Source organism: Eptesicus fuscus, chromosome 23 (assembly GCF_027574615.1).
Source record: "Eptesicus fuscus isolate TK198812 chromosome 23, DD_ASM_mEF_20220401, whole genome shotgun sequence".
Lineage (NCBI taxonomy): Eukaryota > Metazoa > Chordata > Mammalia > Chiroptera > Vespertilionidae > Eptesicus > Eptesicus fuscus.
Genome location: NC_072495.1, coordinates 9743963 through 9756525, shown reverse-complemented (window position 1 = coordinate 9756525; position 12563 = coordinate 9743963). Strand labels below are relative to the sequence as shown.

Here is a 12563-nt window from a genome sequence, read left to right as displayed (position 1 = left end):
TCTTTTCTCTCTCTCTTTTTTTTATTGTTCCAGAAGGAGCTTAATTCCGTCGCTTCTGAGCTGTCTGCACGGCAGGAGGAGAGTGAACATTCTCATAAACATTTAATTGAACTCCGCCGGGAATTTAAGAAAAATGTACCTGAGGTACAGTATATTTGCTGTTATAGAATTAACTCAGTAGGAATGCATATTTTTCTTTGTTCAAACTATATTTTGAAAACTGTAGACATAAGTGACTAACAAGAAAAGAAGCTAATTAGCCCCAAAGAAAAATTACAGCCTTTCGGGGTTTCTCGATATAGTGGTGCTCAGCGCTGCTGTCTAAAGTAAGGGCAGGACGCTTCACTGAAGTCATTGTTTTTGAGGGCTCTATAAAACATCCATTTTCTCTCCACATTCATATCTAAGTCAAATGCTTGGCCTTGATGGCAAAAGCAATTTGTCTAGAGTTCTTGATTTTATTTTACTTTTCCATTGGCGTTTAAGAGATGACAGCTACAGCCACCCCCTCCTGTCCTTCCCTCCATCTCTAAAACTGCCCCTCACCGCCCATATACGTGCCTCATTTTCCCCCTCCACCCCTCCCTTACAGCTCCAGCCACCAGCTTTGTCTTTCCCAGCTGCCATTCCGGTGGTCCAGATAATGACCCGCCCCAAGCAATGTAAGGGCCCCCTAGGAGAAGAGACTAGAAAGGACTTGCTTCCATTCTTTACAGGGGCAAATGTGTGAATTCCTTTCCCTCTTCTATTAGGCCCCCTGTTGCTTCTCAATTTTTTTTTTTAATGATAAAGTAAACACAAATAGGAAAAACAAAGCCTTCTGACTCTATATGATGTTGGTAGTTGTGTGGCACCTCAGAGCCATTATGGGAAAGAGACCCAGATCACCCCCAAACCCAATTGTGCTTCTCTGGTCAAGGAGGTTAGTTGAGCTGTCTCTCCAAGCCTGCTCAGGTGGCCTGGATCTTGGAGGAGGATGGAGCAGGGTCCAGCATTCTGGAGGTATCAGACCTGGAGATGTTAATTATGCTCTACCTGTTGGAAACTTCTAAGGGTCCTGTTGCCACCTGGGCAGAGGGGGCAGTCTCTTAGCTGTGAGATCCTCCTCACACAAGTCATGAATATCTTTGGTTCTTTAAGGCAAGAAAGGGAAGTAGTATCTAGCTAGAACTTGACCATGGAGCAAGTTGGGAAGGAATCTTAGGAGTGAGAGCTGAAGGAAGGTGCACTTAGAGACGGGCCAGGAACTTCAAATCTGTTTCCCATGTCGTGGCTTCAGAAAGGCCAAATCAGATCCTTGGCATAGGTATTCTTCTGCCCATCTCTTTCTTTCTCGGTTTGACTCCAGGAGCTAAGAATGGTAATACTGAGTTACTCTCCCTTCCTTCTTAGAACAAAGAATATCTTGGTCTTTAAGCTGATTTTTTTTCTGCCTTAGAATGAGTCCCAGAAGCCTTGCCTCTGGCTCTCCAGTCTCTGGGAAGCAGAGACCAAAGGGCCCCAGATCTTCACAGCCTTCCATCTCATCCCCCTTCCTCAGGCCCAGGTGAGAAGGGAAATCCAGGCCAGGTTTTAAGCCTCAAGTTTGGCTTACATAATTTTAAGACTGCATAGTTATGCAATTATGTAATTAGGAGGAATAAGTTTCCATTTCTATTATAGTCATGCCTCTGAAAATTTTCATTTTTGGAACTAGTCTCTCCTGATGGGGAGAGTCATGCCAAGGTTTTATTTAAGAACATCATCTGGCTGGTACCCAGCTCAAGTCCCGCTGGTGCCTTTGCTCATTTCCCCTAAGGGTTAAGCAGGCAGGACATTGGCCCAAAGTCCTGCCAGCCGCCTTCCTGTGGAGCCTCAGGCTGGAATCCTCTAAACTCACTTGAGTGTGGGGTTGTGAAAAGAGCCTCTTTGGGGAATCTGTTGACCTGATCAGATTCCAGCTGCAGCACTCAATCCTGCAGGCCGTTGAGGGAGCCAGCCCACTTGGGGCCTCAGTCTCCCTTTCTGTAAATTCAGGGGGCTGGAAAGTTGGTTCCTCCAGTCCCCTTCGGGCACTGGCATTTCCTGAACCTGAACCGGAATTTTCCTGCCCAACTGTTTTATTTGGTTTATAAGGTCTTTTACATTTTACAGTAAGGTTCCAATGTTTAGCATGTAAGGAAATTTTAACCAAAAACCTGGATTTCCAGCATCTTCGAGATTAGATCTGGCCACACGGAGGCCCCATGCCCACGTGACAGTTACCACACAGAGCTGAGCAGCTGCCACCCCATTAGACTTGCGTTCCCTCCAGAGGTTTGCCATGGGACAACCCAGCCTGCCTTCCTCGTGTACACTTCCCCCCAGCCTCTCAGATGCTTCAGTTCAAAGCCTTTGACCTACATTTCCTTCTCCATTGCACAGCCCATGTGCCTGTGGTTTCTTGTGATCCATAGGTTCAGTGCACTCCCTCTGTTCCTTCTGCAGATCACCAACATACAGCTGTGTATCAGCAGCTCTGAGAAGCCCTAGGGGACACATCAGTCAGTGAGGAGGGGCACCCAGGACCCAGAAGTGGGATTTTTTCCAGGGCAGAAGCAATACAACCTTATCCTTTACCTGAATATAGGAATTCTTCTGCCCATCTCTTTCTTTCCTTCTTATCTCTGCTGCCCCTTCCCTCCCTATGCTCTCAAGCAACCCCAATTCCTCTTTCCATCTGGGTTTCTTGTGGGCCATGGCTGACAGTGGTCAGGTGAGTCATTAGTGGGTCTCAGAGGAAACTGGAGCATTTAGGGTTGGGATCTTGGGACACTTGGTTTTAAAAGCCTCTCTCTTGCATGCTGGGGAGAACTCATGGGAGTCCACCAAGGAAGCCGTGGGGCTGGAACCTCGTTACTTGTGAAAAGCAGGAAATTAGGGTCCAGAAAGAAGGCTCCCTTCTGAAGACAGCCTAGTGCCATAGAGGTCATCAGACCTTTATAGAGCCCTTCCTGTGAGCTGGACACTGTGAACAGTGACCCAACCAAACCGCCAGAAACTGCACATTCTGGTGAGGAAGGAGAGACAAATACAGAGCGATGTTGCTAAAATGCTGGGTGGGGAAGCAGAGATGGTGACCTGAAGGAGACAGCCCCTGATAACAGCTGAAGGACGGAAGATTTTCATGAAGGGACTTTGGTGTCCTGACCCTGGGTGTGGAGAATTGGGGTCACCTGTCCAGTCCCCACTCCAAAGAATATTCCATGATGGACCCCCAGGCACACAGGTACTTTGCATTAAAGAGTATTCCATGATCAAATCCATTTGGGAAATGCTATGCTATTTCCTCTGTCCCTCTTCCAGAAATTCCCAATGTGCATTATATTAAAGGCTCCAAAGAGTCCTGCAGGGAAGAAACTTTATGTTGGACTTGATGTGTCCCCGTGTGTGTGTGTGTGTCTGTGTGTGTGTGTGTGTGTGTGTAGGTGTATATATGAGGAACCCTTACAAAATTCCATTGAGTGCAGATGCTGAGGTAGGGGACAACAGTGAGCTGCATTCAGGGGCCATGGGATCCCACCTGGCACTGTGGTGAACTCTTCACTGATCTCTTTTTCAGGAAATCAGAGAGATGGTGGCTCCTGTATTAAAAAGCTTCCAAGCTGAGGTAAGACCCAAGGCCCATGGCATATCCCACACCCAGTTTCCTCCCCTGTCCCATTTGGAGTTGCCAGAGGAGGCCAGCAGCCTCTGGAAGTTTTGGAAGAACTTCTCTACCTCATTCCCTCTAGATCAGTCAATGGTGTTGTGATAAGAGTGGGATCTCTGTTGAGTTTGATGGGATTCCAGTGTCAATCCCAAGAAATCCCCCTCTTCCTAGACGTTGCCCAGCCTTACACGGGCTCTGCTACAAGTAATATCCATGACCTTGAACAAACCATCTCACCTTCCAGGCTGGTTTCTCATTTTTGGAGGTTTGTACTCAGTCACCTTTGCCCTCCCCTTGCATTCTGCTCTGCTTTGATTCTCTAAGGCAGTCTTGCAGATAAGTCCAAATACTTACCAGCCTGTCCTGAAATCCTCTCTACCATCCACCCTCTGAGTATTAAGCCAGCCTTGTTCACATTCTTTCCTGCCTACCCATCAGGCCCTAATTCTTTTGGCAGCAGCTGCGCGTCCTCAGCCAGTTCCTCTTGCCTTCCTGGAGCCCTGGGATAGGGCTGGACCTCCCCCATTTCTCCTCTTAGCTTGACTTTGTGACCAGGATTCTGAAAATGCCCACTTGTCTGGCTGGCCCAGGAGGTAGGCTAGGAAAATAATGGAATTACACTGAGGCAGGGGAGTGGAAGGGGAGGCCATTTCTCACATGTTCCATCTTCTCGGTCTTCCCTGGATTCAAGCAGGACCCTGGAGGGATTGGCCCTTCTCCAACCCGCCCTCAGAGATGCGTGTGTGTGTGTGTGTGTGTGTGTGTGTGTGTGTGTGTGTGTGTTATTTTTTAATATATTTTCTATTGATTTCAGAGAGGAAGAGAGAGGGAGAGAGAGATAGAAACATCAATAATGAGGGAGAATCATTGATTGGCTGCCTCCTGCATGCCCCACACTGGGGATCGAGCCCACAGCCCAGGCATATGCCCTTGACTGGAATCAAACCTGGGACCTTTAAATCCCCAGACGGATGCTTTATCCACTGAGCCAAGCCAGCTAGGGCCAGAGATGCGTGTTAAGTCTGTCATCCGCCAAGTGCCACGTTGCTTTAAATTTGTCTCTTTGGACCTGCATAAGCTCATAAGGCAATATTAAAGTAAACAATAACTGGATTTACACAAATGTCTCTGATTTCCATATTTTTCATCCCTTCATTTTATTACTGAGTTGATTGATGTGCTTATTTATTTATAGGGCTATTCAGTATTGATTCATTTGGTTGTGAGGTGCCTGAGATGGAAGGGGGGAAAAACAACAACAACAAAAATAGAAAGACTAATAATGTTGGGAATGTGTTGTCATGGCTTTGTGTTTTTTAAGAAAGAGGTCCCCATCTGCCAACTCCTGGTTCCATGAGGGGCACTCGGCACACAGCCTCTCAGGCAGCTGATCCCCTGCTCAGCCCGAAGCCAGGCATTGAGCTTTGTGTGTAGAGCACCACTTTTTCGGCTGTTCCATTGCTTGGGTTGGAGCTTCTCCGAGCCACTTAGAGCCTCAGTTTCCCTGTTTTGGGTATAAAGATATGATAGATTTTTTTCATGTTGTTTTGAGAATGACTGAGATATAATGCAGGGAAAGGTTTTAATGTAATGGCTACCACATAGAGAGCTGCTAGGGAGTGAAGAGCACGGACTCCAGAGTTCACCTGTGTTTGAATCCTGCCTCTGCCAGTTACTAGCTGTTTGATTTATGCAACTTACTTGATCTCTCTGCGCCTCTGTTTCAAAATCTGTAAAATTAGGTAATAATTATACCTACTTCATAGGGTTGTGATTGAGGAAGAACGAAGTTAATACCCATGGAGTGCTTTGAACATTTCCTTGAGTAGTAGAAGTCTTGGTTGTTTTATTATTCCTATTACAGTGACCTCCATTATAGGTTTATTTAACCTTTACTATACCAGGGCTGGAATCTGCCTCTTTCTTAGGTGCTCAAGGCTTTTTATCCAAAAGAGGGAACCTTTCTGTCTCGGTAGGAAATAGGCATGACTTATGTCATCTTTTCAATAGGAAAAAGAGTTAAACAGGTTTAGTTTGTGATCCAGAGAAGATTCAAGAGCAGGGTGATGGGAAGCACATGCCAATAGGACTTAGATAGGGCTGGCTTGACTCTCAGCCCTGCTGTTTACACAAACTGTGTGCCCTGGGGGAAGTTTCTTAACCTCTCTGGGCTACAGCTTTCCTTCTTTGGCAAATGTGGCTAACAGTAAGGATTTAAAGAACTAAGTAAAAGTGGTTGACAGGTGTCTGGCACACAGTTGGTACTAAGTAAGTGCGGGGGGAGACAAAGTCTTAGTGGGGCCAAAAGGAGAGGCAAAACTGAATAGACACTGTTGTAATAGCTAAGGGTTTTCAAAGAAATTCATTAATTTTCTTAAGATGGCTTTGCATTGTCCCTTTAATGTACCCAAAAGTCTACGTTTGTCTGGAGTTTTATTCCCGAAACCCCTGCTTTCCTCATGATTTATTGACTAATCCATTGGGGCAGCCATGTCCCTCCCCAGGCCTCAGGAGAGACTGCCAAAGAAAGGTGTTAATGAAAAGCATCTTCTTCATCCAGAACAAACTATACACACACACAAGCCGTTCATAATCCAAATTTGATTTTCATTTTAATTTTTTAATGAGGGTTCATCCTTTATGCCTTTTCCCTCTCACCAGGCTCTGGGCTCAGAGCAGAGGATTCCCAAGTGGGCATTAATCACCTCCCAGGAATATTCCCCAAGGCAAACACCTTCCCTAGTCACATAAACTAGCCCATAAAACGCCAGGGCTGAAAATCATACCGTCATTCCTTCTTCCCCAGCGCCAGCCTCTTGTTGAAATATAACATGTTCAAGTTCATCCCTTAATTTCACTCTACCGGCCATGGTGTTTACAGAATCTGGGTATCCTCTTTATCTTTTCATTCTATATATGAGTGCAGATCTTTTTCTTTTTTTTTTTTCTTCTAATCTGTGTGTGTGTGTGCTGGTGGGAGGGAGGCGGAGAGGAAGTGAATTTGCCCTGCTGTGAATCAAGGAAGCTTTTCCTTTCCGCCTTGATTGCTTAAAGGCCAGCCTTGATTCCCCCTGCTCAGGAAACAAAGACAGCCAGAGAAGGTGGCTTAATGGAGACAGCTTGAAATGGCCAAAGTTTGAATATCCTTGCTTGCAGAGAAAAGAGCAAGACGAAAGCCCCGCTAATTACAAAAGTTGCTTTATGAAAGATAATTCAAAGCAATAATTTAGCAAACATAATCAAGTCGCACAGATGGGGTTGTTGATGGATGGATTGCAACACGCAATTAGCAGTTCTCGCAGTTACATATCATTAACCCTCCGAGCACAAAAATTATTTTCTCATTATTAGTTGAAAAGGTAAAATTAAGCTGACTAGACAGTAAAGGAACAAACTACAATTAATTACCTTCATTTATTACAGTCATTATTTTAAACTTATTTTTACTTGGAGAGAGAGATGAAAACATCTAAATTAAAAGTTTTGTTTTGCTAAACCAGAGGTGAAACTTTTCCAAGCAGTGTGTGTGATGGCCCAGCCAGGAACATGGCAGGGCCACTGCTAGGAGATTGTTTTCTGCTTCCTTCTTTTTATACCATGAAGGCGGCGTGGTTTTCATAATAGCAGACCCTTTGGGTTGAGTTGGAACAGACACATTCACCTGAGCCTGATTGAAATAGCAGTTTGGGAACCAAGGGGGCTGACAGGGCCTCTGACCCCAGGGGAGGCAGGAGAGCATGGTGGTCAGACTCCAGTGTCTGAGTCCCATCCTAACAATGCTTGAGGATCTGAGAGGAATTAATCTGGCAAAGAGACAGTGAGTACAAGGAGCGATTCCAGGCAGGGAGTGGGGAAGCTCTCCCTGACCACCCCAAAGTCCTGGTCAGGCTTGGACGCGCTCCTTTCCCCCCACCCCACCCCCCTCCGCCATGGTACGTAGCATTAGTCATCTTTATGCATCTATCTTAAGGTGAGGGCCTTGGGGCCACTTTAAGTGCACTCTGGCTGTAACTCTGAATGAGGTGGGAACCACTGGAGACTTTAGAATAGAGGAAGGATGACGAACACTGACTCAGATTGTAACAGAATCCTTCTGGTTGCTAATCAGATGGCATGGGGGGAAGAGGGAATCTGACTTTCGAAGATGACTGAGAGGAGACTATACCCCTCACACCTCCCACTTAAACCTCCACTCCCCCACCCAAGCCTCTCTCTGTTCACTGCCCACATCCAATATCCAGAGCCTGAAGTCATCAACTCCTTCCCTGACCATCTTTCCTAGCCCCAGACACTGAGGACTCCCTGCTTTTCCCTCCCAGGCATTTGTGGTTGAGAAAGGGAGTCCTAACCTAGAACAAGATCCCCAAAGGGTCAGTTTGTGTCCGTGCAGTTGAGCTGCCTGAGAAGGGCATGAAGAGCATCCTCACAGCCCAGATTACCTGAGACAGGCATGTCCCTCCCTACCCGGTCCCTGAGTGCCCCACCTAGCCATGCATGCTCCTGATTTGGTCCCTGTGTCTCCTCCTGTTCTGCATCTGCCTGCAGGATTCCTGCCTGCCCTTCCTTTTGAGCTGCAATTTAATTACAGGGCCCTTTTTTTTTTTTTTTTTTTTTTTTTGCCTTTTTAACATTGTTTGCTTTTCGATGTCACAATTCTCTCGCTCCCCAAACTACCTTTTCTCTGGTGCTCCCAGCACTGGCATGACCATTCCTTTGTAATGGCCACAAGACCACAAAAGACGTTAGACATGTGCAGTCCTGGCAGCCTGCAAGGGGGGAGCAGTGGCCTCACTGACCAACAGGACCCACCTGGGGAGATGAGCAGTGGGGGTAAATATGGGGTCTGAAGCCAGTTTGGCATAGGCTTGCATCCTAGCTCATCCACTTCCCAGTTGTGCGGCCCTGGGCAAGACCCTCTGGGTCTCAGTTTCCTTGGCTTCCCCTCCCTCTTTTTTCTTTTTTTTTTTTTTAAGTTTAACTGACATGCAACATTATATTAGTTTCAGGTATACAACAGAATTACTCAATATATATATTTCAAGATGGTCACCACAGTAAGCCTAGTTAACACCCTTGTCAACTAAAAAAACAAACAAACAAATAAAAACCATCCTTGTCAACTTCTAAATGGAGAGGTTAATAGTATCCACCTCGTAGGGTTGGTGTGAGACTTAACGGAGTCAATATGGAAAAACCCCAAGGACAGCCCAGCGTGTAGTGAGCACTCCTTGAACTTTAGGCGGCATTCCTAGCAGGCTAGCTGAGACTTGCCTCATCACACTGATTTCCTCCCAAGAGCCCCATGCGGAGGCTTCTGCTCTCATCCATTCCTCAGGTGAGGTAACTGAGGCTCACCACCCTGCACATGGTGGTGAGTGCTAACCCAGCTGGATCCCCAGCCAGCCATATTTATGGAGCATTTAGCCATGCCTTTTATGCATCACCACCTCTCAGCAACTTGGTGAGGGAGGTGCTGCTGGTATCTTACAGGTGAGAAACCAGGGCTTAGAGAGGTAAAGTCATTTGCCTAAGCTCCTACAGCTCTTCAGCAGAGGAGATGGTGGAGGAACCTCCGCTTGGAGGGCTGACTAGAGCCCCTTGAGGGATCTGGGGGGTGCAGGAGGAGCTAAGGATGTAGATTCTAGATGGAGAGGCCTAAATTGGACACTTGCAGGTGGTTAGGACTGGGGAGGACCTCATTGCTCAGCCAGGCCCATGCTTTTCAGATATGTCTTTGCTGAGCTTTATCAGGCAGAATCTTCCAGGGAAGCCCAATGCATACAGAGAGCTTGGATTCGAACCCCAGGTCTGCGCACCCAGCCCAGGCCTTGGCGTTTATAGTAAATGCTCAGTAAATAGGGTTTTGTTTGCAGCTTAAGTCATATGCAGTGAGAAGGACTTCTGTTCCTCCTTACTGCCTCTGGCTAACCCATGTGCACACACACACTCCTTACACATCTTTTTTGATAACTTAATGTTGATAGTACAGGTCTCCTTGGCTCCCATAACTGAGGCTTGCCTCTCTGGCTTTACCTTGCCCAGCTTGGGGTAAAACTTATAATGAGCTGAACATCCTTCTGAATTTAATATTAAGAACCCACCAAAGCATCATTGAACCTGTCATGCCATATTACAACCAAATTAAGAAGCAGCAGCAGTCCTCTTTCATTCAGTATCATATGCCTTATAAAGTAAATTATTAATGCTTTTCCCTCAGTTAAGCAGTTATTTGCAGTTGTTCCGGGTATTTCTCATTAGAAATAACATCATCTAAAGAACGATATTGATTGATTTTTTTAATCTTGGAATCATGGACGTGAAGCACATATTTATATGACATTCCCTTTAACTAGAATTCTCATGCTTTATTTTTATATTATTGATCTTTTTGACACGAATTGCTTTTTGGCCTTGTGCGAACGTTGTAAGCTTTCTGCCTGCAGAGGAATGGGCCGAGCTGGGAAGAGTGATCGTTCCAGCAGCGTGGTGGTAACATTCCTGCACATTTAACAACAATTAGTCTATGCTGACGCCATGGTCGGCTTTCGTGTATGAAAATTTACAAGCCTTTTAATGGACTGCATTATGGAAGGCCATGTGGGGCCAGTCGGTGGGGAGATGAGGCTGCAGGGAGCGCATCCATCTCGTGCCACTGTTGGCCAAGCGTCTTTTATCACTTATGTCTGTCTGGGAGGCAAAGAGGGGGACAGAAGCTAGTGCAGCAGCCATGCCTGTATCGTGGGACATGTGGCCATTCACACCATCACTCATGCATTCATTCATTTATAGATGTTTATTGAGCATCTACTCTGTGCCAGGCATGGTGCCAGGTGGCAGGGCTAAGGTGATAAACATTATTAATGTGTTTGAGACATAGTTGAGCACCTACTATGTGCCAGGAACTATGCTAAGCATTAAATATAAGAGGGAGAACACAATCACTCACTCATCGGGCACCTGTGAATAAACCGGGCACTAATAAGCCCTGAGTCACACAGACCTTGGTTCATATCCCAGCTCTGTCCTTTGCCAGGGTTTTCAGGAAGCCCGGTTTCCCTGGATGTAGAATGGGGATGGTAACAATCCCTATTCCCTGCAAGGATTCACACAGGTAAAGAGCTTGTTGTGTAAGCCTCCCAGAAATGGGGCTATAGGATCATGATTATTTAGCATTGTCATCCCTTCCCTTCCAACCAGCTCCCCTAGAACACACATGCATACCCCTGCCTCCCTTCTCAGTTCCACTGAGACCTTCACTCTACAGCAGACATTTATTTGGCAACTGCTGTATACCAGGATGAGTGTCAGTCTCCAGGTATGTGGCCATGAGCAGTCCCAGATACTGTTCCTGTAATCATGGCACTCACAGCCTAGTGGACACACACACCCCTCAGTGACAGTGACAGTCACAGTTATGATTTAGTTTCAGTGGCAAGATTGTGGGATGAGAGATTAAGCCAGCCCACATAATTCAGAAACTATTTCTTGCACCCCTACTATGTGCAGACCCTGTGCATGGCCCTGAGGATGCAACAGGGAGCAGGACAGACATGGCCCTGTCCCTGAGAAGCCCACCGTACAGCGAGGGACAGGCACATAAATTTGAAAGGCAGTATAGTGCAGTTGTTAGGAGCACAGTTCTGAAGCCAGACTGCCTGGGTCCAAAATCCCAGCTTTGCTACTGAGGCAAGTTATTTTTCTCTGTGTGCCTTGATTTGTTTACATGTAAAATGGAACTCATAATAGCCCTTACCTTATAAGGTGAATGTGAGGATTAAATGAAATAATAGAGCTAAGAGCTTAAAACCATGTCTGATGCAAAGAAAGTTAGGTAAGTGTCAGAGGCTATGATTATACTGGTCATTATGATTATGAAGTTATCCCATGGTATTTTTAAGTATGGATGTGCTGAATGCTGTCAAGGCAAATGCAGTTGCACCCAGAAAGACCCTACTCTGGCCTTCCCTTTGAGCTAGATCAGAGGCAGAAGGCTAGACTTTGTGACCCCCTTTGGTCATTGTCAGGGTGGGGAGCCTGAAGTGCCATCCCCAAATTTACGAACTGGAGAAGGAGCCTTCTTGGATGTGGGTGTCCTCTGTGAGGTATGCCCTAAAAGAAGCCTCCGTCATTCAGTATCACAGTCAAACCCTCCCCATGTCCTGAGCGGCAGGGGTGAGGCCCAGAGAGGGTGAGAAATCCACCGAGGGTCACATGGCCAGGAGAAGGAAGGGCCCAGATGCTGTTCAGGCTCATGTAATCCCCAGACCCAGATCAGGCAGCTGGTGAAGGAGCTGTATTTGGAGCCTTGGAAAGCCAGGTCCAAGGCCCACCACACTCCCTAGCCGTGTGACCTTAGGCAAGTCACTTCACCTCCATCATCAGCCTCCTGACCTGAAAAATGGGTTCTTATAACACCTACCTTGTTTATCCCAGGGTCATGGGTGTGGGGAGCCCATGCTGAAAGGAATTTGCAAACTAAAGCGGGACTCAAAGGTAAGTTCAAAAATGTGGTTCATGGGCCAGCAATATCTACATCTCAGTTTAGTAGAAATGCAAATTTGTCCCCCCCTACCCTCACTCCCCAGATCTCCTGAATTAGATCTGCAGTTTAACAAGGTCCCCAGCGATTGGGTGATTTGTGTTCACCTTAAGGTTTGAGACACTCTATCTTAGACAAGCCTGCTGGCTTTCAGCCCTGACTGCCCAGTGGAACTCCTGAGGGCTTTTAAAAAATACTGAGGCTTGGTCCTACCCCAGTGTCTGACATTCATATATACACTGAGTGGCCAGATTATTATATCTCTGAACGCATAATAATCTGGCTACCGTGTGTGTGTGTGTGTGTGTGTGTGTGTGTGTGTGTGTGTGTGTGTTAGAGGCCCGGTGCATGAAT

General features: G+C 46.5%; 1 protein-coding gene across 1 annotated transcript in view; it reads left to right on the top strand.

Annotated features, from left to right (window-relative positions):
* Positions 1-12563, top strand: part of CUX2 (cut like homeobox 2) — a 211514-nt gene that overhangs the window by 131762 nt on the left and 67189 nt on the right. The window contains exons 2-3 of the mRNA XM_008142721.3: positions 34-144; positions 3581-3628. Of these exons, the coding sequence (XP_008140943.2) occupies positions 34-144; positions 3581-3628 (159 nt within the window). The remainder of the gene's footprint in view (positions 1-33; positions 145-3580; positions 3629-12563) is intronic.